This window comes from Heterobasidion irregulare, assembly GCF_000320585.1.
Source record: "Heterobasidion irregulare TC 32-1 unplaced genomic scaffold scaffold_01, whole genome shotgun sequence".
Classification (NCBI taxonomy): domain Eukaryota; kingdom Fungi; phylum Basidiomycota; class Agaricomycetes; order Russulales; family Bondarzewiaceae; genus Heterobasidion; species Heterobasidion irregulare.
In genome coordinates, this window is record NW_009258197.1 from 2769897 (window position 1) to 2794025 (window position 24129).

The 24129-nt window shown below is 47.7% G+C and overlaps 10 protein-coding genes across 10 annotated transcripts; 8 read left to right on the forward strand and 2 right to left on the reverse strand.

Moving 5' to 3' along the window:
• Nucleotides 1-85: 85 nt before the first annotated feature.
• HETIRDRAFT_431849 (uncharacterized protein) lies at nucleotides 86-1216 on the reverse strand (the record flags this gene model as incomplete). The annotated part of the gene is made up of 7 exons (XM_009543127.1): nucleotides 86-200; nucleotides 260-336; nucleotides 389-429; nucleotides 478-500; nucleotides 552-608; nucleotides 656-1049; nucleotides 1102-1216. The coding sequence occupies 7 exons, from the start codon at nucleotides 1214-1216 to the stop codon at nucleotides 86-88; spliced, it is 822 nt and encodes a 273-aa protein (XP_009541422.1).
• An 89-nt stretch (nucleotides 1217-1305) lies between these two features.
• HETIRDRAFT_443270 (uncharacterized protein) lies at nucleotides 1306-8147 on the forward strand (the record flags this gene model as incomplete). The annotated part of the gene is made up of 13 exons (XM_009543128.1): nucleotides 1306-1506; nucleotides 1540-1712; nucleotides 1783-1936; nucleotides 1993-2131; nucleotides 2493-2554; nucleotides 2596-3079; nucleotides 3151-3528; nucleotides 3590-3708; nucleotides 3760-4120; nucleotides 4173-4795; nucleotides 4857-6869; nucleotides 6923-7822; nucleotides 7869-8147. 13 exons carry the CDS (start codon nucleotides 1306-1308, stop codon nucleotides 7914-7916), a joined length of 5655 nt encoding a protein of 1884 aa, XP_009541423.1. The 3' UTR covers nucleotides 7917-8147.
• Nucleotides 8148-8162: 15 nt separating this feature from the next.
• Nucleotides 8163-10034, reverse strand: HETIRDRAFT_437981 (uncharacterized protein). The gene is made up of 10 exons (XM_009543129.1): nucleotides 9979-10034; nucleotides 9844-9912; nucleotides 9713-9785; nucleotides 9555-9654; nucleotides 9407-9497; nucleotides 9006-9355; nucleotides 8707-8946; nucleotides 8561-8649; nucleotides 8394-8508; nucleotides 8163-8333 (listed from the first exon to the last, which is right to left on the reverse strand). The coding sequence occupies exons 1-10, from the start codon at nucleotides 10015-10017 to the stop codon at nucleotides 8246-8248; spliced, it is 1254 nt and encodes a 417-aa protein (XP_009541424.1). The 5' UTR covers nucleotides 10018-10034; the 3' UTR covers nucleotides 8163-8245.
• Nucleotides 10035-10611: 577 nt separating this feature from the next.
• HETIRDRAFT_121883 (uncharacterized protein) lies at nucleotides 10612-11389 on the forward strand (the record flags this gene model as incomplete). Its single annotated transcript, XM_009543130.1, has 5 exons — nucleotides 10612-10744; nucleotides 10797-11056; nucleotides 11119-11160; nucleotides 11220-11243; nucleotides 11300-11389. The coding sequence occupies 5 exons, from the start codon at nucleotides 10612-10614 to the stop codon at nucleotides 11387-11389; spliced, it is 549 nt and encodes a 182-aa protein (XP_009541425.1).
• A 456-nt stretch (nucleotides 11390-11845) lies between these two features.
• HETIRDRAFT_149764 (uncharacterized protein) lies at nucleotides 11846-14316 on the forward strand (the record flags this gene model as incomplete). Its single annotated transcript, XM_009543131.1, has 12 exons — nucleotides 11846-11893; nucleotides 11954-12006; nucleotides 12080-12155; nucleotides 12224-12341; nucleotides 12423-12497; nucleotides 12546-12653; nucleotides 12715-12745; nucleotides 12799-12940; nucleotides 13003-13095; nucleotides 13168-13276; nucleotides 13330-13698; nucleotides 13761-14316. The coding sequence occupies 12 exons, from the start codon at nucleotides 11846-11848 to the stop codon at nucleotides 14183-14185; spliced, it is 1647 nt and encodes a 548-aa protein (XP_009541426.1). The 3' UTR covers nucleotides 14186-14316.
• Nucleotides 14317-16807: 2491 nt separating this feature from the next.
• On the forward strand, nucleotides 16808-17445 carry HETIRDRAFT_413849 (uncharacterized protein; the record flags this gene model as incomplete). The annotated part of the gene is made up of 3 exons (XM_009543132.1): nucleotides 16808-17220; nucleotides 17298-17341; nucleotides 17399-17445. The coding sequence occupies 3 exons, from the start codon at nucleotides 16808-16810 to the stop codon at nucleotides 17443-17445; spliced, it is 504 nt and encodes a 167-aa protein (XP_009541427.1).
• Nucleotides 17446-18694: 1249 nt separating this feature from the next.
• HETIRDRAFT_307368 (uncharacterized protein) lies at nucleotides 18695-18970 on the forward strand (the record flags this gene model as incomplete). Its single annotated transcript, XM_009543133.1, has 1 exon — nucleotides 18695-18970. One exon carries the CDS (start codon nucleotides 18695-18697, stop codon nucleotides 18968-18970), a length of 276 nt encoding a protein of 91 aa, XP_009541428.1.
• Nucleotides 18971-19900: 930 nt separating this feature from the next.
• Nucleotides 19901-20173, forward strand: HETIRDRAFT_413851 (uncharacterized protein; the record flags this gene model as incomplete). The annotated part of the gene is made up of 2 exons (XM_009543134.1): nucleotides 19901-19936; nucleotides 19985-20173. The coding sequence occupies 2 exons, from the start codon at nucleotides 19901-19903 to the stop codon at nucleotides 20171-20173; spliced, it is 225 nt and encodes a 74-aa protein (XP_009541429.1).
• Nucleotides 20174-20930: 757 nt separating this feature from the next.
• HETIRDRAFT_307602 (uncharacterized protein) lies at nucleotides 20931-22130 on the forward strand (the record flags this gene model as incomplete). Its single annotated transcript, XM_009543135.1, has 5 exons — nucleotides 20931-21045; nucleotides 21111-21407; nucleotides 21468-21628; nucleotides 21682-21700; nucleotides 21766-22130. 5 exons carry the CDS (start codon nucleotides 20931-20933, stop codon nucleotides 22128-22130), a joined length of 957 nt encoding a protein of 318 aa, XP_009541430.1.
• Nucleotides 22131-22425: 295 nt separating this feature from the next.
• On the forward strand, nucleotides 22426-24060 carry HETIRDRAFT_437983 (uncharacterized protein). Its single transcript, XM_009543136.1, has 10 exons — nucleotides 22426-22658; nucleotides 22753-22761; nucleotides 22813-23109; nucleotides 23168-23293; nucleotides 23352-23383; nucleotides 23441-23510; nucleotides 23563-23594; nucleotides 23653-23689; nucleotides 23747-23794; nucleotides 23842-24060. Exons 1-10 carry the CDS (start codon nucleotides 22458-22460, stop codon nucleotides 23932-23934), a joined length of 945 nt encoding a protein of 314 aa, XP_009541431.1. The 5' UTR covers nucleotides 22426-22457; the 3' UTR covers nucleotides 23935-24060.
• Nucleotides 24061-24129: the final 69 nt, after the last annotated feature.

Sequence of the window (24129 nt, forward strand, 5' to 3'; positions counted from 1 at the left end):
GTACTAGCATATCGCGACATGGAGGTGGAATGAACTATACGAATTTACGACTCTACTGGACAGCCCTACTCCAGCAAACGAGCCTTCACTTCTTCTGGGACTCCTCGGCTTTTGGTGAAGGCACAGGCTTAAAATTATCCGGCTTGCGCGGCTCTGTGCCATCACCGACCTGCTCCCAGGGCGACAAAGACTCGAAATTCCTATGCCGAACGAACTGCAGTCAGCAAAGCAATAGTGACGGATGCAAGTCAGCACGCACCGGAAAGCCTGAGTGAGCTGCAGAGGTTCGTAGACAACACGTTTCCGTTCTTCGTCGTATCGAAGCTCAGTATAGCCCTATACATTGGGGTTGTTAACGTATGTAATTCAAAGTTTCCGTAGGACGTACGGTCAAGGGAAAATCTTTCCGAAGAGGATGGCCCTCAAAACCTACAACATCGTCAACAGTCTATAAGTCTCTCAACGCAGTAGCCGCACCATAGTCGGTCAAGATGCGACGGCTTAGGTTGAAATCAGTGAATGGTGACGAATATGTCAAATGCGGTACGTACAGATCCGGATGGTCCTTGAAGAAGATACCGAATAAATCCCAAGTCTCTCTCTCGTACCTGCGACGTTGAGAGTTGGATACAGCATTGTGTATGGGTATACGTACCAATCAGCCCCCCTGAAAACAGGGACCGCGCTCGGAACAGCATCAGCTTCCCCAGCATACGTCTTAACTCTGATTCTTCCCATGTGTCTAACGCTCAGCAGGTTATACACGACTTCAAAGCGCTTGTCACGTTCAGGGAAGTCCGCGCCAGTAAGGTCCATAACCGATTTAAACTGACATTGTGAATGATCGCGAAGAAATGTGAGGACGGGGACGACGCCAGAGGGAGAGATGTATAGTGTGAGTTCATCTTTGAGCACAGAGAACTGCTGGATGAATTTCGGTAAACATCGGATGAGATACGAGCCGTAGTCGTGAAGCTTTTCTGTGGTCTCAGCGTATTTGGTGATCGTGGGGTTGGGTGATGTAGCCTCGGCAAAGGGAGATGCTGATGCTACGAAAGGTTGAGTCGATCCGGTCAACAGGAAATGGCGGACTATATATACCTCTGTAAGGATGCGTCGAGTGAATGGATCGAAAAGGCTGTGCTCCAGCCGAAGAAACAGACCGCGCAGCGACTTTGAGCAAGTTGCTCGCTCGAACCGCGGTGCGTAGGGACATGGTTGTGGTCACCGTCACGACCAACGAGCTCTTGTGAAGGGGTTCAAACTCCGCTTGGTGTATCACAGCGTATTACCCGCTCATCCACCATGACCTCAGAAAATCAACAAGATCCTGTATTTTTCGATTCCTTGCCTTATTATGATAACGATCTGGAGGTGCACTCGGTTCTCAGAGAAAAGGTCCAGCACGAGCTAGCTGTAGAAACACAAAGACTAGAACAAGGGAAGCTGCACCCGCGCATTCCACCTCCACTTAAGCTGTTCTCCGTTCGTACGAAACAAAGCATCGTTCGTTGTAATACTGATATACCCTCTTGTCAGACTCACCCGTTACTTGCTCTTGAACTGAAGCGTGTAGAAGCGCGGCAGCCACTATCTGCAATAGACACTACGCGATTCCAGCTACCTGCTCCGACGTCTACACCGGGATCTGACGAAGACTGGAAAGCAGCATTGGACAACGCCCACATTCAGCTGGAGCATCAACGTATAAGGTGAGTTCGACGCTGATTGGCACCCTGGCCCGCTGTAGCTGCCTTGCTCATATCAAACGTGCTTGACTAGGCACAATAATTTGGCCCTACTACAACAGTACGGTAGCAATGCATGGCGAATACATAATTTCCTGTTGGAGGCGGACACTAAGAAGGCAGAGAAAATGTTGGAGGACCTGAAGGAGCAGACGACAGAAGTCAATCGGGAGAGGAAGAATACACAGGTTCGCACATATTTGTCTTCAGAAGAGCGAGCAGCCGAGTCACGCCCAATTTGTAGACTCGCATCGGGAATCAACTCACGTCACTTGAGACTCGGTGGACCGAGCTCATCTCAAGCGTTCTCCAGGTCGAAATGGCAAATGTTGCACTTGAGGGAGAAGTAGCCCAGCTGAATGCAAGAGAGACCGAGCTGGCTGGTGTTTTGTGAGACTATAGAGAGTTTGATTTGTGTACATACTCACTCTATTTCTTATGCTACGTTTGTTACTTGTTGTGATTCGTTCATGTAGCACCAGGGATACTTGACAAGTTCCACTGCAGGCTGTATCTTCTATTCTGAGCAGGGGTTACGACGACTTCAAGATTCGAATGGCGAAATCACGAGTTTCAATTCGGAGCTATCTAGTGCCTTCCCTTGAACAGATAGTAAAGAGGATTATAGATTCCTGCCATAGAACAGTGAATTCGCGGCAAGATTCAGAGATCTGGGGAGGGAGCCGACCCGCAGCCGAAGAATTACCTATTCTTGAATTTGCGCCGCCGATGTGGCCGAAACAGGTATCGTGGTACTTGCTTCTACCTCTTCCGTTCTGATTTTTGAGGGCGCAGACTATCACCAGGTGCGTAGTCGACCACTCTACGCGTATATGTTGTATCCAAGCAAGAATACGCTTTTTTAAATCCTTCTTCGGCACACAATCTAGGTCCTGCACTACTACGAAAGCCGAGACCACAAAGAAAACAAGTGGCGTCTAGTGACGCGTTTATGGAGAATACGAATACCTCGACGCAGGGGACTTCAGGACCAAATGTATTGGCGGATGGGAATGGGGGGACCTCAGATAGTACTTTCTATTCAACAACGTCCGAGCTGCTTGAGCGTCCCCCTGTTGTGGCTGACTCGACGGCGAGCGGGAGTGCACCTCAGGGTTCCACAAGTACGCCTGTCGAGCTCGCAGCACCGAAAGGTTCTGGGTATGGGGGTTCGGGGGGAGCGATTTCTGCATCTGCAGTTGGCTCGCCTCATCCAAAGAAATTCAATGCTGTGAATATCAACAAGAAGTTCTTGGAGAAGAACTATTCAGGTTCGGGGTCTAGTCAACCGTCTTCCACATCTACTCCAGCCAAGTCGATTGGAGTCACTGGTGCGTGGCTTGTTATTCTCATCTATAAGATGGCCTTGAAATACTTATATATGCACCTTGCGCCCGATCAGCAAAACCTACACCACAACCACCCCTCTCACATTCCCGCCTGGTCACAACCAAGCTTACTGCTCTTCCACAATCTTCTACGACCACAGGACCAGGATGGTCCCGTCCATCGTCCGCCTCACCTTCTATTGCACCCTCCCCAATCCCACCAGGGAATCCATCCTCACCCGCACCTATTCATGCCGCCCCGCAGCTTCCCCATGCAGGGAAGGTCATCCAACCTCAGTCTCGTGGGGCAAGCCTCGTGGCAGCCACGAAAGAGACTCCTAGTAGTTCGAACAAACCTGTCTGGGCTAACATGAAATCTGGTTCTAGCGCAGTCACGAAATCAGATGCAGTGGTACAAGAAGATTTCCCTACAGCAGCTGAGGCAGCACAGAGTGCGTATCGAAACTCATCTCGCGAGGACACACTTGTGGTTGACGTCTTCGTGTTCATCAGGTCGTGCAGCTAGAAGCTTAGAGAAAAAAATACCATCAGATATTCCTTCCGTCCAAAACCAGGACGCAGACACATTTCGCGGCATTCATCTCAATCCAAATGCCCATCATTGGGACGAGGTACGCTCTTCTGATAAAACAATCATTGTTTGGTCTCACTGGCCTTGGCAGGAGGAGGAAGATAATGATGATTTCTTGGGCGGTGTCATCGAGTTTGGTGATGGTCGACAGTACACCATTCAGCCCACAGATCCATCAATATCTGCAGACTCCATTGGAGGCACATCAAATAAGGATCGTGATCCCCAGGCTCTCATTAAAAAAGAGGACAGGTTTGCAGACGATTTCGACAGAAGCTGGCCACGTTCGAGAACATTATCCTCGTTTGGTCGTGCCAGAGGCGCACCAACTCATTCCCCCGCATCATTCGCTTCGCCCTCCTCCCCTCAAGAGTCTTCTAGGGTTCTCTTCAACGAGCGATCCAATAGGTTGGAGCCTTACTCTAATTCCCACCCTCGACATCCTCCAAATGGTTTGTCCCCTTTGTATGTATATCTCAGAGTATGTATGCTTATACGTCAAAGATACTACGGGTGACAGCAGAAACGGCCGAGATGTTCCACCACATCACAATGTGCGGCTGCTGGAGAAAACTGGGTCCGAGCGTTCGCGGCGCAGCTTTTCTGGAGTGGACAACGACCAGCACAACGAGTTAAGGGAACTTCGGCGAGATGCTCCCGCATTTGGCTCGTCCGATGAGCCAAGAGGCAGACGGCTGTCTAGCACCGGTGACACCCATACATCCGGACCCGACGTATCGAGCGAAGGTGGTAGGCAATTACCCCCTCATCTATCCTCAGTGCGCCCCCCGCCCGCCCCTCATCGGCAAGGGAATAGAGAATCGTGGCATCAACAATCTTCAAGAGAGGATGCGTCTTCAGTCACAAGTCATGCACTTCGCTCACCTAGCGTCGCAAGTAACAATACCCTCGCGGAGGCTACTCCCGCATCATCGACCGTTCCCCTTGTCGACGTAGAGGAAGTGCGCAAAGCTGCCATGCATTCTGCAGCGGAACGTGCCAGGCTCCGACGACAGCAAGAAGAAGAGGAACGTGAGAGAGAGAGAGAGCGAGCCCGTAAGAAAGCTGCCGAACTGGAAGCCAAGATGAATGCTGCCAAGCAAGAAAAGGAGACAGTTACAGAAGAGGTCAAGGCCATCTGCATGCAATTTATACAACACCATGTGCTGATCCACGATCTCTATGCAGATATCTCCAGAACGAAAGCCTTCTGAAACGGATAAGGACAATGCAATCGCAACAGACGCAATCACTGTGTATTCCCCTGTAGCGTCAATGTCCGAGAAACCAACTCTCTCACGACCGCCATCTGTTAAGCATATGTCTCGAGAGCAAGACGTTCCATCTCGTGCATGGATAACGCGTTCGGCGTCCCTTCGGGGAACGACGGTTTCTGGTACTGTTTTGTCCTCATTGGAACCTGAGTTCTGGCGAAGCAGAGCTGGTCCTTTGCCACCTTTGCCGCCTCGCCAACTTCCCCGCTCGCAGCCTTCGCACCCGAACCCACTTCTTCCTCCACCACTTGCATTCCCCGAATCTGAACTATTCGTTCTCGAACCTGAAGAAAGTTTAGAAGAAGTGGACTTTTCCGAGCTGGATAAACTTGTTGGTATTGCGGAACCTGCGACCGTATCTGTCGACACATCCGTACATCCTGAAACGCCCCGACGGCCGACTAGACCTGTGGCCAGCGATTTCTTTGACAATGAATTGCTTCAACGCGAATCAGTCGTGCCGACAAGGAACGATGTAGCGTCATCATGGAGACGGAGAGTATCTGTCAGTACTTCGGGCGAGCATGCGTCAGCCATGGTTTTCGACGTTCAGCATGGACTAGAAACTGTGCGAGAGTCTGGAGAAGCCAGTAGCCCGGATACAAAATTATCTTTACCATCTTCGACAACGAAGTCGTCTACGGATTTTATGGAGGCTCCATTACCCGCATCAAGAAACCTTTCATCCTCAGCTGAGCATGCTCCGACGAACACTTCTTTCCCACAGACGTTGGTTGTACCATCTCACCCCTCGTCACAACGTTCGCCACGTTCAGCAGTATACCGCGAGGTTTCAATGTCCATGCTTGATGACACCATGTCAAGGATCAAGGGAGCATTGGACGGGATGCAGGTTCACGACGTCCATCGGGAATCACAAAGAAATGGCTTTGCAGACTTGTCATCTTCAAAGCCACTTACACTTGTATCACAATCGCCTCCGCACAAGGCTGAAATCATAAAACCACCGAAATGGGTCCCGCCGGCTCTACGGTCGCGAGGGTTCGCCCCGGAGACCTCAGCTCTACAAGAAAGTTTCGATGTCACGGCTACCGAGCCCATTATGTCTCCGAAGCCACCATGGGCATATACTGTGCGATTCCCAGAAGCCTCATATCCCATCGAATCACTCTCAAGAAAGCAGATGCATCTTTGGAAATCGCCACCGTCCCAAGTCCGATGGGATATCTTGTCATTCGACCCGCCAGTGGAAAACATGACACGCAAGGACTTCTCCCTTAACGATATTCTGTTCCGCAAGCTCCCGATATTGAAAGGCAGACACAGATATAAGGTGGTTCTACCAAAGCCTACTCTGTTGAGGAGTATGTCTGGGATTTCGGAGCCGATCAAACCCAAGGGCACCCTTCCTGCAAAGCCCTCGGCCAATAAATTTGCATTCGGTGCTTTCGGCAAACCTCGAGAGGCTGATGATGTAGCTAGTTGGCGCCAGAGACCTTCAGCCTCTGACTCAGGGGAAAAGGCACAGGATTGTCTCGAGGTTGAGCAGCTCGAGACCGTCAGCCGATCTCCACCACCAGACAATGACGCCACTGCTACTATAGACATCTCGTCGAAAGCAGACTCCCCAGTGGTAGTATCTGGGTCTATTGACGGCTCTTCAAAGCCGCGGACACAGCCGAAGATGCCTGCTGGAGTGGGTGTTGCCTTCTATCGTGATTCTCAATCTGATGGAGTCCATGTGAAGTCGCCTGTGCAGTTCATTGTCACAAGTGAGCTGGAAGACGAACAGTCACCAAGACAAACCATTTCCCTATTGGCCACTGATGATGCGCGTATGTCTCCACCAACAGGGCTTGTAGCCGGAATGGGTGATAAGAATAATCAAATTGGATCTGCGCATCAAGAACAAAGAAGTGGTTCTCTGTCAAGAGAAAAGACCGAAAGCAAAAGTTCGAACGATTCGGTGCGCATAAATAGTGTCACATTTGCGTGTCGTCTTTCTGACCTTTTCCTCAGTCGGATCAGGTTCCAATAACTCCGCCCTCTCAACCCGCTTTAGCTTCGTGGACAAAGCCGCCAGCCTCTTTTTCTATTAAGGATTCCTCTGCTCGTGCTCCTGATCCTGAACATTTAAAGCTTCTTTGGGCACAAACGTCCTCAAAAGCCGAGGCTCCCGCTGTCAACTCACTAAAGGGGATTGCAGACGATCTGCCCTCAGTGCCATTCACCCTGCAAGAAGTGAAATCAGAAGATGGAGAGACGCCACCGCCAACGACTTCGAGACCTCCCACCTCGAGCGGTCCATCTCGGATGTCTTTACACGATGTCACCCGCGCATTCCAACAAGTGCCGTCGCCACCTACCGCATCATTACACAAGGCGTCGAATCCCCCGCCGCCCTCTTCATCAATGTCGAATTCAAGCTCCGCCCGCGCATCTAATTATTCTCATCCGTCCTCTGCTCCCCATGCAAACATGCGACCTGCTTATATGGCGTATCCGTCACCGATGATGAGCCACTCGCCCGTGCCAACCATGATATATCCTCACGTCATGAGCCCCAGCCCTGCATCACCCATGATAGTGAATGGACCGTCACCGCAGTATGGGCAGCCACTGTGGATGTCGGTCTCTGGTCCAACAGCTCAGACATCTGGTGCAGTGATGCGTCCGGTGCCTTCACCGTATCCTGCGCAGTATATGGCTTACCCTGCTCAGGGTCCACCACCTCAGATGTATGCGTCTCCAGTCATGCAGAATACTCAGTTGCAGCCAAGGCCTTCCAATGGTTCGCAAACTCGTGATCGCACTCCCTCGCTTATGAGCCCGGTCATGAGTCATGCAGGGATCTCGCATCCGCATCCGCATTCACACCCACATCCAGTAATATCGATGTATCCAGCGAGTCCTGTAATGGTACATTCGAATGCACCCATGATGCAGATGCAGCCGAATTATTCAGGTCCTGCTCCGGCAGGAAGAGGGGACCCCCGGAGCCTATATGCTATGATGCCAAGCATGCATCAACAAGGTCCCCCTAATCATCCACTGCCCCCACCACATCAAAGTGGCTACACTCCTGGCCCACCACATCATTACGTTCAGCCCCCATGGTAGCTAAACAATGTCCCCACAATGTCCCTTATGTTTTCCCATCGTCTACTTCACACGCTGAACTTTATCTGTTATCGTTGTCGCTTGTCGTTATCGTACTCTGCGTTCAATCATTTATCTTCATGCTAAGTCTGACTGATCGCCTTGTACAAGCGTACGTTTGCGAATATTAGTCTATTGCGACCGCAAGATAACAAGGTCTATAAACCATGAGATCTACAGTTTCTATGCGGCGGCCAGCTGAGCTGCACGTTCTGCGGCCTCGTCCAGGCTGTCAAAAGGAAGGATCTTTAAGCCAGACTGGCGGATCATTCTGAGATTACAAAATAGCCAATGAGTCAAAGTCGCCTAAAAAGAAAGAATATGAACGTACTCCTTAGCCTCAGTCTCCTTCGTACCCTTCAAGCGAACAACCAAGGGGATTTTAAGAGATAGCTCCTTAGTTGCTTTGATGACTCCCTCGGCGATGTAGTCGCAACGCATGATACCTAGCTTCTCGTTGCAGCGCGGATACAATGCTGACCAGGTCAAAACACTTACCGCCGAAAATGTTGATGAAGATGCTCTTGACTTTGGGATCAGAGAGGAGAATCTCGAACGCCTTCTTGACGGTCTCTGGGGTCGCACCCCTGCCGAGAAACAGGGTCAATTTGAATGACACCAGTCACGAAACATATCTAACAAACCCTCCAACGTCCAGGAAATTTGCGGGTTGGCCACCGTGCAATGCGAGGACGTCCATTGTGGCCATCGCAAGGCCTGCACCGTTAACCAAGCAGCCAATATTGCCATCGAGCTTGATGAAGTTCAGATTAGCCTTCTGAGCTTCGACCTCAGAGGGTTCTTCCTGCGAGATATCACGAAGCGCAAAGATATCCCCCTGACGGAACTCCGCATTGTCATCGAAGCCGAACTTGGCATCCATACTGATCACATGATAAAATAAGTGCCACTGCGATAAGTGCAAACGGAACGAACAACTTACCATAACACATGTCCGTCCGTGGTCTCAGCAAGAGGGTTAATCTCAATCTGCGTGGCATCCTTGTCCTTATAGATCTTATACAGGTTGACGAAGATATCAGCTGCTTCTTGCTTGGCCTCAGGGGTTTTGAAACCCAGCTTGTTGGCAACTTCAAGGGCAGACTCCTTGCTGAGACCCGTCGCGAGAGGTATGGGTGTGGTAATGATGGCATCGGGATCCTTCGCCGCGACTTCTTCGATATTCATACCACCTTGTGCAGACGCCACGAGGACAACGTTTTGAGAAACACGATCGTTGAGAAGTGCGACGTAGTACTCGTGCGCGGGATCACGGCGTTCCGCGAGCATTACCTACAGCAGGCCATCAGATGGTTGAGGGTTTGATGATTGAAGTAAACGTACAGCATTACAGACTCGGCCTCCAGCACCAGTTTGTTTTGTAATCAATTTGGCACCGAGCATCTTGGAAGCATAATCCCTAGCTTGCTCAGGGCTATTCACGATTTCACAATCAGTCCAGTGCAGAAAGCGCAAACGGAAATTGACGTACGATTCAACTTTGTGCACACCTCCCTGAAGACCATTATCGAACTTTCCCTTCCCCCGGCCGCCAGCCAACACCTGCGCCTTGATGACAGACCCATCCTTTCCTGCACAAGAATAAAGAATAAACGTTGACGTTTGTTAAAGCACAACAAAACAAAGTACCAAAGACCCGAGCAGCTTCGAAAGCTTCCTGTGGTGTTTTCGCAGCGATGCTTTTCGGTGTGGGTATGTCGTACTGTAATAGCAGGCGATGAGCGCCCGGACTGGAGGGTTGAGAAGAGGAACAGGCTTACCGAATTGAGGAGATTTACGGACTGGTATTCATGGATGGAGAGGAAGCGCCTCTGGCCCGCAGACACAGCCTATAGAAGTTAGGAAAGGTCAGACATGATATGAACAAGCTCTGATACGGACTCAAATGCACGTACGCGGGTGAAAGAACCTGCTTTCCTGAGTGAAGCAAGCATGTGGGACAATACGGCAGATGGCAGGCGGTAACCGGAATGAAGGCAGGATATATATGCCTTACGTCAGCGTCACGCCTCTTTTTCAGGCGTGGTGCGCAATGCCTCTTCTTTGACCAGAACGACGACGACGGTTGATTAGACTCATCTTCCTGTCTCTCACCCGCCTTTTTCTCTGAATTTGGATATGGGCACAGTTCTGGCACATGGTCATTCTCACTTTGAGTGAGGGCAGCTACTCTTTTCAATGAGCTGTCCACAATTGTGTAGAGAGACACTTATTGTTTTTCATTTTGCCTCGAATGCAATACATTTTGATCCAGGAGATTGTTTACGTATATGTTAGCTTCATCACGAGTAACTTGGGAGGCATGGCCAACCTCGCGTCTGCCTGCAGACACCATTCCGGCCGTCAATGTCACGTACCAGTAATTACAGCCATTCACCCTCAATAACCTGCCCTTAGCCTGCCTTCTCCTTCCACTCATGCGTCATCACATATCTCCTGAGCCAAGCCATGCTACTATACCTGCTCTAGCTGATTCAATTTCCTACGACGTTACCCAACCTAATGGCAATGCTCATTCTATTGCTGAAATGCGAAGCCTTGAGCAGCTGTTAGACGTCTCAACGAAAGTCCTAGCTCAAGCCATCGATCTTTTGGACAATTCACTTACATCCGACGATCAGCTCACGGTGAGCTCAAAGTACTTACCTGGATCTACCATTGGTGATTCCCGTGTATTTTTATCTGGAATGACCCTATAACAATCGTTCTTCAGGTAAACACCTTCGGCACGCACGCGACCATTTCTCTCTTCTTCTCGAGTGCATAACCTCTTCCCCACCACGTGTCCTTTCATATGATAAACGATCGAGGAATACGCCAATGGAGTCGAGTCGACAAGCTGCGCGAGAGGCGATCCAAGAGACAATTGCAAAGCTGAAGGCTGTCGTGCCAAACAGTAAATTGGATGCGCCTTTGAGCCTCGATGCTGTCACTCCGTACGAGCAGACTTTCCAATCGACGTTCGGCAGGGAGGTGAGAATCGTGGTTCCTATCAAATCATCGAACGTCATTAAGTATGAGTGCGTTTTGTGCAGCTGTGGTTTGCCGGTCTGCATGCTGTTCATCATTGGTCAATGGTACATCATATTCCTTACGCCTGCTGTGTTTGCCATACTGATATGTGTGATGCTTGCAGGTCCGCGTAATCACAGGAGAACTCGTCCGTCTCGCTATATTCATTCCATTCAACACCTCATTGACTTTACCCGTGCATAGAACATCCAACTGGAGGAATCTTTCGGTTTCGCACCCTCTACACTAGTCCACCAGGGTAAAGAGGCACCGCTGGGCAAAGCAAAGATATGATTTCCGAGTGTTCGAGGGAATATCGGTACACATTCTCCCTCTCGGTTCATTACCCCTTGGTCTTATAGACATACGCATAAAACGGGGCTGTAATATTCACTATTTCAAATGACACCGTACTGTCTAATGATTGGCGACGAGCGGATATGTTCTTGTTTCTTGCATCGTAGCAGTATCGTAGCACGGGAAATGCCTTCGCGAAAATCTCGATTGGAGTGCTCCGGCATTTAAATATCATCGGGATTCTACTGTATTATAATCTACTAGCCAATAAAGCGCTGAATTGCGATGACAATGCGATGACGCACTCTGTTTGAAACTAAGGCTGTTGAACAACAGCCCCACGTGGCTTCTTCCCAATCAGGATTCGTCCTCGGCATTACGTCTGCCACATAGTCTCAGAAACTCGTATCTTTCCTCTATCCTCTTCTATCCTCCTTCATTCGACAAGAAATCATGCCTGGTGAACTATTTGAGATAGATGGAGAAGCGAAGAAACGTGTGGTGCGTTTTTTATCCTTTTTCAGTGCAATAACCTGCGGAACGTTGATCGTTCGGTTTTAGTGCTATTTCTTCGACTCAGATGTGGGAGGGTTTCACTACGGTCCTGGTCATCCGTGCGTCATCACGTCCCACGCTCATCTGGAAGAGTAGCAGTTATAATGGCTTGATTTTTTTTGTCTAATTCAGAATGAAACCCACCCGTATACGGATGTGCCATTCCTTAGTTATGAACTACGGACTGTACAAGAGGATGGAGATATTTGTGAGTGCACAATCACACCTTTCACAAGATTACTGTCTTATAACTCTGCTCCTGTGCTTACATTGAAGCGTGCGAAACCCGCTACCAAACGCGAGATGACGCAGTTTCATTCCGACGAATACGTTGACTTCCTAAGCCGTATTACACCGAGCAATATGAATCAGTTCATCAAAGAGCAACATAAGTGTGAGCGAGTCACTCCTGCCTCACGCCACATTTGTTTGAACACCGTCCATAACTTATAAATACTCGTGACTTACGAACCAGGCAACGTTGGTGACGATTGCCCTGTATTTGACGGTTTGTTTGACTACTGCTCAATATCTGCTGGAGGGTCAATGGGTGCGTACATCTCGCTTTCATCTAGATACGTTTGATTGAATTTTCCAGAGGGTGCGGCTCGACTAAGTAGAGATAAGTGTGATATCGCGATTAATTGGGCTGGAGGTCTCCACCACGCGAAGAAGAGTGAAGCAAGTGGATTCTGTTATGTGAATGGTATGACTTCATCATCCTCTGCCTCTTGGCTGTATGGTTCATCAACTCTTATATCGCGCAGATATTGTTTTGGGCATCCTAGAACTTCTGCGGTCAGTAGACGCCGCTGACTTTTTCAACGTGTCTATTAATCGAGGATGTTTAGTTATCATACACGAGTTCTATACATCGACATTGACGTTCATCACGGAGACGGCGTGGAAGAAGCTTTTTATACGACCGACAGAGTAATGACCGTCAGCTTTCATAAGTACGGGGAGTATTTTCCCGGCACTGGTGAATTACGGGTAAGGGGATCGCCTCTTTCACTATTATGACTGATGCCAACTCATACCGGTCGGCTGTTTAGGATGTGGGGATTGGAAAAGGGAAGTATTATGCTCTGAACTTTCCTCTTAGAGATGGAATCAACGATGGAAATTACAAAAGTGTATTTGAGCCGGTGTGTGGCAAACTTCCCAAGTGGATATCTGTCAAGCGACCAAGAAACTTACTGCTTCATGGGGACTTCCAGGTCATTCGTCAGGTGATGGCTTCTTACAACCCCGCAGCAGTTGTGCTGCAATGCGGTACAGATTCATTGGCAGGCGATAAGCTCGGGTGTTTGAATCTATCTATGAGAGGTTGGATGATCCTGCAGTTGATGTCATCGATGTACTGACTTCCTATATTCAAGGACATGCCAATTGCGTAAAGTTTGTTAAATCCTTTAACAAACCACTCCTTCTCCTCGGCGGTGGCGGTTATACTATGCGCAATGTCAGCCGGGCATGGGCCTACGAGACTGGTCTAGCTACAGGAGTTGAACTCGGTCCTGGTAAACGATATTTCCTATATTTACTCCCGAACTATTCGTCAATCATATCTTTTCGGGCAGACATCCCAGTGAACGAATATTATGAATACTTCGGGCCCGATTATCAGCTCGATGTGAAGGCTTCCAACACGGAGGATATGAACACGCCTGCATATCTTGAGCGAGTCAAGAATATCGTTATGGAGCATCTACGCAATGTTGGGGGACCGCCCAGCGTTCAGATGATGGGTGTGTGTCCAACTCATCTCATCTTCTGGTAGCAGCAAAGCCTTATGATTGGAAATGTACAGATATCCCACAACTACCCATCGACGCCGAAATAGACGATATGAACCAAGATGAAGATTTGATAGATCCTGATGACCGACAACCAACATCCCACCTTGACAGGCACGTTCAACCCACTGGGGAGCTGTACGACTCCGATGAGGAGGATGAAACCAGACGGCGGAACCAGACTTCGCACCGGGAACTTGATCGTGAGTCGTCCAGCAGCAATGGTAGCCGCCCAGCGCGAAAGTTTGGTATGGGCGTCGGGATCATGACGGCCCCTGGAACCACTTCAACACACGGTGCAGGACCCAGCGGACATATGACCACTGCTTCTCTCGGGATCTCAGCAATGGACGTGGACTCGGCTGCTGTATCCAGGCGTGTAACGCCTGAGCAAACCGGTGATGAGCCAATGATCTCTGATTCGAGAAATGGTCGATGATAGAGAGCGTAACGTTATGAAGTTCTCGTTTTTCTTGGTGGATGTTCTATGTTTTGTTACTGTGTCCTTTGTGCCGATGCTCATTTTGTTGTACTGCTGAGATGTCTACCAACCAATCTGTTTCCTTCGACACTGCGCACAGAGCCTGTATTAGCCGGGGGTTTCCAACTCGATGCCATCATTTTCTTGCATTTCGTCTTGCAAAAGCACCGTTCTTGATAATACTTCAAGGGGTTTTACCCAGGATTTCTACGGAAATCCCCGCCGTGGAACGTGCAGTAGTCTCCATTGCCGCTAACCTAGGCTTAGACACTCTGTTTGCAACGTCGTAGACAAAATTTCGGGATCTTCTCATCAGGATCTATGTTTACATTCGATGCGGGTCAAGGCAAAGGGGATGCCAATGTCCGGTGTTGTCAACGCACTTGCTGTGTGTACAGCCGGGTCACTTCGACTTGTCAGCTCCCACTACTGCCCATTTATCTTCATATTTTGTTATTTTCAGCTCTTGAATAGATTACTCGGCACCTCTCAGAAGCTGGATAAACTGTTCTGGAAATCAGTTTCATTATAATCACCTCTCCCCCCATGTCTGTGCAGTCACGGCACTCCGACGGGTTTTTATTAAGATGATTTACGGAAGTACGTTGGCGGTGCCCTGCAGTGCCAGACGTATTGCCAACGACACCGGACGTTGGTATACCCATTCAAATGTACAAAAAGATCTTGATGAGAAGATCACGGAAAATTGTCCAGGAACGCGAAACGCGACTGGAGCGCATCCTACAGGGTCTTGCATAATTTTCTGGAGTGTCGTGCCAGAAAAAAACCGGATTCCTGAGCGCTTCGCCCCTGAAATGGGAGAAAAGTGCCAGACCTCCCTGTGTGACCCGCCTGGCGATCACGCTCCGCCGCTGTCTTTGAGATTTGATTGTTTGTGATCTCCATCCGAGCAAAAGTCCTGGAGATGGTAAAAGAGGGATAGGTAGAGCCATGGTAAGATGAAGTACTACATAGGGCACTGTGTAGAACTCCTCGGGACTTTTTAACCGGTTATTAACCAGGAGGTATTGCAAAGCACTGTAACTCAACCCCGACGCTCTCTAAGCTTTCTAGGGCGCTGTGTAGAACTCCTAGTTTTTGACTGGGTTAATAACAGGTGTTAATTACGCGTTAATTACGCGTTAATAACAGGCACCTATCGGACCCCTTGGTTTTCAAGGTTAATAACTAATTTCCTAAAATAGCAATATATCTTGTTTGTTGTTATTCAGTGCAATCTCTAAGTTACAGCTGTTTCTGAATAATTTTCAAACCTCTATAAACTAAACCTAAATGGACTGGAGAGGTACAGATGGCTGGAGCACAAATGGGGTGATTTGAGTAGGGTTCCATGAGTAATCCCTGAATTGCTAATATGTTGATAACTTATGTTATTAACATTGTTATTAACACTGTTATTAACAGGCCCCCTCCAAGGGGGCACAATGTTGATGTTAATAATGTTAATAATGTTCAAAATTGTATATAATGATCAGCAATTGAATTTACATTATAATGTACATATTTGGGCAAGGGCTAGGTAGAAATATTGAAGGTTGTGGCTGTGCAATCATGTCTTCCCTGCAAAATAATAATTTTGTCTAGGAGTGCAGAATCTCAGACTGCATTGGTTCCCACTCTGAACATTCCGTTACCTATTCCCCCTGCTCATGCCATGTCCACTGAGTCAAACAATGTCAGCTTTGAGACTATTCTCATGGAACTGCATCACCTGCTATTGGGAATACCTCTAGAATCAAATCTGCCTTTCATGGAAAATTCTCAGGACTCATATTATGCATGCTTCCTCAACTTCTCTCTGGACCCTAATCTGATGAAAAAGATTGAAGATGAGGTTAGGGTATTTAGTGAACAATTTAAGTCAGTTTTCAGCTGGCAAACACAGTCAACTAGAGATAGAATCATACTGATTGTGGAACACGGCCCAGTGATATGTGCTATCATTGATGTGCTTTAGAAGTATCATGATCAGTACCCCTCAAATGAAGTCATTATGAAGTGGGGAAGGGATGTGCTGAGAGGTGTCAGACAAATCTATGCAAAAAAGGGGCTAGATTACCCTTTGGTGCAAGATTGATCACCTAGACAGATTCCACTTCAATTGATTGATAGCACAGGTGTCAATGGATCCCAAGCCAAACACTTTAAAGTGCAAAAGGTTAGCTTTCATGGCATCTACTGGCACAGAAGTCAAAGTAGTTGCTTCTTCAAGATCTGACTTCCTCAGTAGAATACTAGACCTTCCAAAAATGGTAAGCAATGTTTTTGAGTGGATTGACATAAGCTTATTTATTGTGGAAGAGTGTCTGCCAAGGTTGACCCCCTGATGAGCTCATGCCAAAGCTTGCAGCGATAGGTACTGATTCCAAGGGTGTGAGAAGCTACTGGTGTGTTACTGAAGGATGCCGATGGACCAAGTAGGGCAACAGAGTGGAGGCCTGAGTGTACGGCCATGCTGCCAGCTATGAGCACCTCTAGCACTCTAAGTCCATGGAGCACAGAACCTTGTGGGAATAGGCCTGTCTAGCCCAGAAAAGGAGTTCTTTGGGAGCCAAGATCATGAAACACGATGACACTGCTTCTGAGTCTGGAAGGGGTTCACTTTCCCAAGAACTGTCTGTTAGCAAAACCACTCCCAACCTAAAACAGCCATCAGTTATCCATGCTGCCAAGGATGCTGAAAAGAAGATTCCCACCAAAAAGCAATCAGAGATAAAGGCAGACCTCCAGTGCCAGGTCAACCATTGCATTATGTGCTTGATCTGCATGCATGGTCTTGTCCCCAATGTCATTGATTCCTCGGAGTGGAAGAAATTGCTGACCACTCTAAATCCCAGCATTCATCCCATCTCCTCAAGCACCTTTGTTAATAAGCACATCCCAAAAGAAGCTATGCTAGTCCACAGCCTGCAAGAAGATCATATCAAGAACTCCACATATACCACTATCAGCTTCGATAGAACTAACACAAGGTGGGATTCAATATATTTCATGCATGCAACAACTGATGCACATAAATCCTATTTTATTGATGCATATATTGGCTTAGATGCTTAGCACATCTCTATATGGATCTTATCAAGGGTTTTAAAAGTAAGCAAATAAGTTGATCTGAATTCAATTAGCTAGCACTTGTGTAGGGCTTTGCAGATAATCCAGTGGATTGGTCCAGAGAAGATCACCACATCAATTTCTGACAATGTTTTCACCTGTGCCACCACTTGTTGAGAAGTCACTGCTAAGATTAGTACTGTATTAAATCTCCGAGATGTATGCCATCATATCCACAACATCATCAATGCCATAACTAAGCTGCTTCAATTTAGATAGGTACTGTGTGCCTGTGCTTCTTTGAATTGAACTTCTTTTATGTCACCTTTTAGATGATCAAGATCTTCAAAGCAATTTTGGCATCCTTTGGCACTTCAACATATGCCGAAGTGCATCTTTGCATGCAATTCAAGGAAAATGACAATGGTAAACATGTTAGTGTACTTCAGAATGTTGGAAAGACTCAATTTGGCACCCACTAGTCTGGTGGCCATTTATTTGAGATGAGTTTACCTCAAGTTCGGCACCTGATGCAATCTGGCACCATCAAATTGAAGGTATGCTTAGACTAAAAATAGTTATATTACTATTCATTGATGCTTCCAATAGTACATGAAAGTCCAAAACTTATTTGCCCACTGGGTGTCCGAAGATTACCACTGGCTCAAACTTGGGCTGCTATAATACATTAGGATCATCCAGCCCCTGATCTGGTCTCTTTGGGCACTTGAATCAACACAGGCCAATGTTTCCAATGTGTATGTATTCCACCTAGTAATGGGTGCCACGCTGCGCGAGCTTTTTGATCTCAGACAGCAAAAGACTGGCATTACACTGGAGTTCGCCAAGGAAGTCATAGGCATAATCAATGAGCACTTTGACACCTTTTTTGAAGACTGCAAGGACTTTCATGTCACGGCTTTCACATTAGATCCTCGTTTGTGCCTTTTTCCTGATTCAACTAAATAGATTCTCATGTCACATTTATTTTTGGTGACAGGATACCCACGGTCAGACTTCTTAATCAACTCTGCAGCTGCCAATCCTGTTATTGTGATTCCCAAATAGGGATCTGACCTCAACATTCCACATCCTCATCTATTCAACCGCATGAAAGCATTCCCTTGGGATGAGATGCTCAAGCCAATGGTGGAGCGTATGGATGCCTGTACTCAAAAGGCTTGGCGGTGCCATGGCCATCACAAAATTCTGGTTGCAGCTTGATGCATATTGGCAGGAGAAGGCCCCCTTTGACAGGGCCAAGCCCATCCAAGATAGCAATGTCCTAGGCTAGTGGTGGCAATTCACAAACAATCCAGAAGCAGACATTCTTATGGTGTGCTGCAGCTCCTCACTTCCTTCTGCCTACAACTAACCTTTCCTTTTCATTTTTAGATGCTTGCTGAGAGAGTCTTTTCCATTCTCATGAACTCAATGCCAGATAAGCAGACCGGTGATGAGCATGCACCCGTGCTAGGGTCCGAGGGAGGTATTCAGGAAGCTTTTGGGAGATACCGAACAGCGCTCGACAAGTACCGAAGATGCCAACTTGCACCGAACACGGTCGGTCCCTGCCCGACCAACGACAAGCCACCGAAGGACGTTCAACAGCACTTGGGTCAGTTCGCCCACACTTCACGTACTCACCATGGCCACACAGGAGTGTTATGATAAGTGTTTATGAGATCGGAGCCAGTATTTCATATCGGCCGATGTCCTCCGTGAGTCGGTCATTCCTTATTGCTTATCTTCCCAACTTCCACATGGTCGGTCAAACGTGATCTTGCACCATTACTTGGCCACCCTGATCGTACGATACCTCTTCTTTATTTTTCATTGGTTCTCCAACACCTGTTCCGTCTACCTACACTCGGGCGATGGATCCCGAACGTTCGGGATTTCGCCATCGCTGATTAACTTTTACCTTGTCACCTTCGGAACCCATATGGACATCTCACCTACCTTCTTATCTTCTCTGATCGCTAAGGCTTGGCGCCCATTTGACATCCACTCTCATTTCTTATTTAAATATTTTATTTAGAGGCTCGGTTTACTATAAAAACCTACATACAACTCTGGAATAAACCAGCTTTCGCACCCCACAGTTCAGAGCTCACTCGCACTAGTCTCAACCATCGAAATCGTCTTCATCGGCTCCCGAAAACTTGTCATCCTTGTCGTTCGGCCTTGTTCGCGTTCGTACTCGTCTCTTCGCTCATACCCCTTGTCCTCCCTCGTATATTGTCAGAGTCCCGTGTGGCCCTTGAAGCACGTAGTTGTCGGTCGCGACACTACCTTCTCGTTACCGACCGAATCCCCGACACAACCGACCGAACGTTCAGTCAGTGTTCGGTGCAGTCCCGAAACTGTTCGGGCGCTATAATCTCACACTCCTCGCTACTTCTCAGTGCGCCATCGATTTCTAAAGTCATCACTAACAATTCCTTGTGTATCAGATACTAGCTCTAGCACCCCTGCATTAGAGGTTGTTTTGGTGTTGTGCTCGGCACCGAGAGCCACCTCTAGCGTATCACTGGTTCAAGATTCACTCGGCTCAATTTGGTGCTGTGAGGACACCAGCGTGCACAGTTGCTTGTGGATATGACTATTATTGGACAGTGGTATGGCACCCATACGGTATGTACATCCATCTTCTTTCCATGCTGTGGCTCATTTATTCTATAGACTGAAGACAAAGTGCCAAAAAAGCACTTGACCATCAAGTTCTGCAATCTTGAAGATGATCTCAAGGCTGCCATCTCTTATTTATCATCTAAGAGCACCGCTAACATGGCAGGCACTACTACCTTCACCTTGGATAGCTTCGATTCTAATGATGACTTAGACGACTCAGACAATGACATAGATGGCTGACAGAGAGGACCCCATGCCAGGCTTCCGTACTCAATATCGTGCAGGAGTTCACAATCCATAAGGAGGCCTTCGCAGATCTGCTATCTGATACTCCTAGGTACACTGCTATAAGCCCCTCACCCCTCCTACCCCCCTGAAGCTCCCCCTTCCATTCCCAGCTCTGAGATTGAATGGAGCTAGTAACTTCTTGTTATTAACACCACTTTCTTTATTAACATGTAAATAAATCAGTTTTTAACATGTTAATAACACTTTATATACAATTGTCATTAATCTGTTATTAACTCATGTTAGAAATTCCTCAGAGAGGCAAATGTTATTAACATTTGTTAACAACTGTCCGTGAATTACTCATGGAACCCTAGATTTGAGTGAGCAGTTGCCTCCCCTTGTGGCAGAACAAGAGAAAAAACTAGGAAGGTTAGGCTAGGAAACCCAACTCCACAACCACTCACTCAAATCATCCTATTTATGCTTAGCTATCTGAGCCTCTCCAATCCATTTAGGTTTAGTTTCTGTATGTATACAACTGAGTGAACTGTGAGTGCTGTGAGCCATCATTTTGTTGACCCATTTTCTCGATTTTACTTTCATTCTCCCACGCTCACAATGTGTAGTTATTAACATTAGTTATTAACGCGTTATTAACACCTCCTGGTTAATAACCTGTTAGAAAGTCCTGCGGAGTTCTACACAGCGCCCTAAAGCTTTCTACATCAGACTACATCTCTGTCCTGTAATATCTCTGTAGTCCACAATGTCGGAACCTGGCCCAAGTAGACCTGTAACACCTCCTCGCAGGGCTATACCAGACATTGACTTGCAGCTTACCCCTGAACAAGTCCGGCACATAGAACTCAATCGCTTGAAAGGTGCTGTGCCCAGTATCATACCATTCTGGGAAGGATCAGAACTCATGGGTTTCAATCTTATGCAGCCAAGGCGAAGCAACGAGAGAAGGAAGCCTCTACGTCGTCTTCGTCTGCTATCAATCTGAACAATAAGAGGCCGCTCGGTGTAACTCCAGCTACATCTACATCACCTACGACATCCAAACAACCTACGAAGCTCAAGCGGGATTCGCGCTTGGGGAAATACTTTGACTATGACCTGTCCAAGATGACTAACTCAAAGGGAGGGTTCTTGGTTGAGGACAATAAGGAGGTCGATGAAGATCTGAGGGCTAAGGAGAGGGAACGAGAGAGACAGAGGGCGGCACAGAATGTAGAGCCTCGTGAGTAACTCTGATTCGACCTAGTTGACTTTGTTCTTGATTAGAATCTCCATACATCAGCCATTTCCTTAGATCCAAGTCGAAATCCGAAATGCAAGGAATGCAGTTCTATAGATATCGACCAGACATATAGGAAGATGTTTCGCTGCCTCGTCTGCAATCAGTGCAAAAGCAACATGCAAGAGAAGTATGGTCTTCTAACGAAAACGGAATGTAAAGAGGTACGTCTGCTTCGTCCTTCGCGTCAAAAATTGCTCACTCCAAAGGATCGTAGGACTACCTCTTAACTGACTGTAAGCCCTGCACATACCTATTCATGTCCACATGTTCTGACCAAATTCATTGGCCATCCATGCAGCCGAACTCAGAGACGCAGAAGAATTACCACATCTTCTCAAGGCAAATCCACATAAATCGACGTTTGCGAACATGATGCTGTTCTGTCGCTTTCAGGTAGAAGAGTTTGCTTGGAAGAAATGGGGCTCTCCGGAGGCTCTTGACGACGAATGGGAACGGCGCGCTGTAGAGGCAAAAAAGAAAAAGAATAAAAAGTTTGAACAAGGTTTGAAGGAGCTAAGGAGACGGACTGGGGAAGGTGTATGGCAGAAACGGAAAGATGCAGAGCATAAGCATGTGTTCAGTGAGCCTAACCCTGGCAAAGATGGGATCGGAACACAGGTTTGTCACGAATGTGGCTTTACAGTCGAGGTTGAGGAGCTTTGACTGGATAAATTATCATCACAGTATGCATTGTAGCCATATGTTTCAATTGTGAGGGATTTGTTCTGCGTGAATCCGTTTATCACCATGCGAGCAGTTCAAAACTACATAAACGTTCAACGCGTCAGTTAGTCTGGGGATAGCGGGTCGGTAACGAAGTAGCCGGTCGTAATTCCCTCCACACCGTCGGGCTCCTCTACTTAAGTACTCTATCATTGCAAACTCAGTCATAATTTAGCAAGCATAAGAGGTTGGATTCGGGCTCGCTCGGGATCCGTCACCTTCTACCAGCCAGATTCTCAAATCCGGTCTTCATCGTATTCAATATTCATGACGGACACAGCGGACCCGGATCAAGCTGAGCACGAACAGATATCTACCTCCCTGGAGATAGAGCAGCTCGACACCAACTTGTTCCGTTCAAAATCTCTATGGCTTCCTTTTCGTTCTAGGGGTGTCTTTGGAGGACAGGTAATATCGCAAGCGATTGTCGCCGCAACTAAGTGCGTGAAGCCGGAATACGCTTTGCACGTAAGCACTTTGCTATATTCCACTGTGTTTCACTGCAGCAATGGTAGTTTCACGGCTCTGATAACCTGTGCGGAAAAATGGGACTATGCATCAGTCTCTACATGTACGCTCGCATGTTCTTCATCTATCGTAACAACGTCTGATCTTTTCGCAGTCCTACTTTCTCCTCAGTGCATCCCCTTCAGTCCCAATCCTCTACTATGTCGATCGCGTGCGCGAAGGCCGGACATACACTACCCGCTCTGTTCGGGCTGTGCAGAGTGGTCGTGCCGTTTTTGTTATCATCTGTTCATTCCAAATTCCCGAATTCTGGCAACCTTCACATCATTGGCCGATGCCAGATGTGCCGCGTCCGGACGACTGCCAAGACGAAGAAGAAATATTACTTGCCATGGCGCAAAAGCCTGGGTTGAACGAGAGTACAAAGGACTACCTGAGACAGTACGCCGAGGTTCGTTCACGCATAAGTATGGATAGGCGCAATATTCATGTGGTTTGTCGAACATTAGGAACGGGCGCGTAGTCCAATAACTGTGAAACGTATCAAGGAGCAGATGGGCCCAGAAGGTACTCCGGTATTCATGTACTGGATGAGGCCGCGAGACAATGTATTGTACGAAACACCTTTCCAAAAGGTCAATCCATACATTTTGGCACCTGAAAGCTTGCTGACACCGCTTACTTATTGTACAGTGTATTTTGGGATACATGTCCGATATTCACTTGTACGTCTCTTATCCGGATGTTGAAACTATCACCAGTAGTTGAAGATGTCTCCGTAGCTTGCCTGTAGCAGCCAACACTCTTGGGTTGAAAAGAAATACAGCAGGACCTGATGCGTTGGCAATGGTGGTATGGCAGATCCGCTGTTATTCTTCCTGTCGGTGCTAACCTGTAACATCAGTCGAGTCTCGATCACTCTATCTTCTTCTACGAGTATGTCGCTGTTCTTCTTTCCATCTGCGTGAGTGCACTCTGATCAACATCACCACAGTCATACCTTTGATTGTAGCGACTGGATCTTGTACATGGTGAGTGTTCCTGGTTCAGACTTCGTCTTCAGTCGGTAGACTTATTCGGCATTTTAGACCGTATCGCCAATTGCTGGTTTAGGTCGGGGTGTCGTAATTGGAAGAGTGAGTGGCCTGATATCCGTGAGAATGATGACTGATGACCTATTTAGATGTATTCTCGGAGCGGAACACTTGTGGCTGTTACAACCCAGGAGGGCGTTGTGCGTGCAGATATACGCCCACCTCCCAAGGGAAAGCTATGATGATGCTTCCACATAGATACATAGATCGTCTATGCCTTGCATACAAGACGTACAATAGAGATATCGACTACCATATGCAGTAGGCAAGCACCTTAACATCAGAATGTCATCGATCTTTTTAGCCTGAAGGCTATCGAAAAACCCGAGTAGAGAGTTGATGGAAGAAAGCCAAAGCAGCACACTGAGGATCATCGG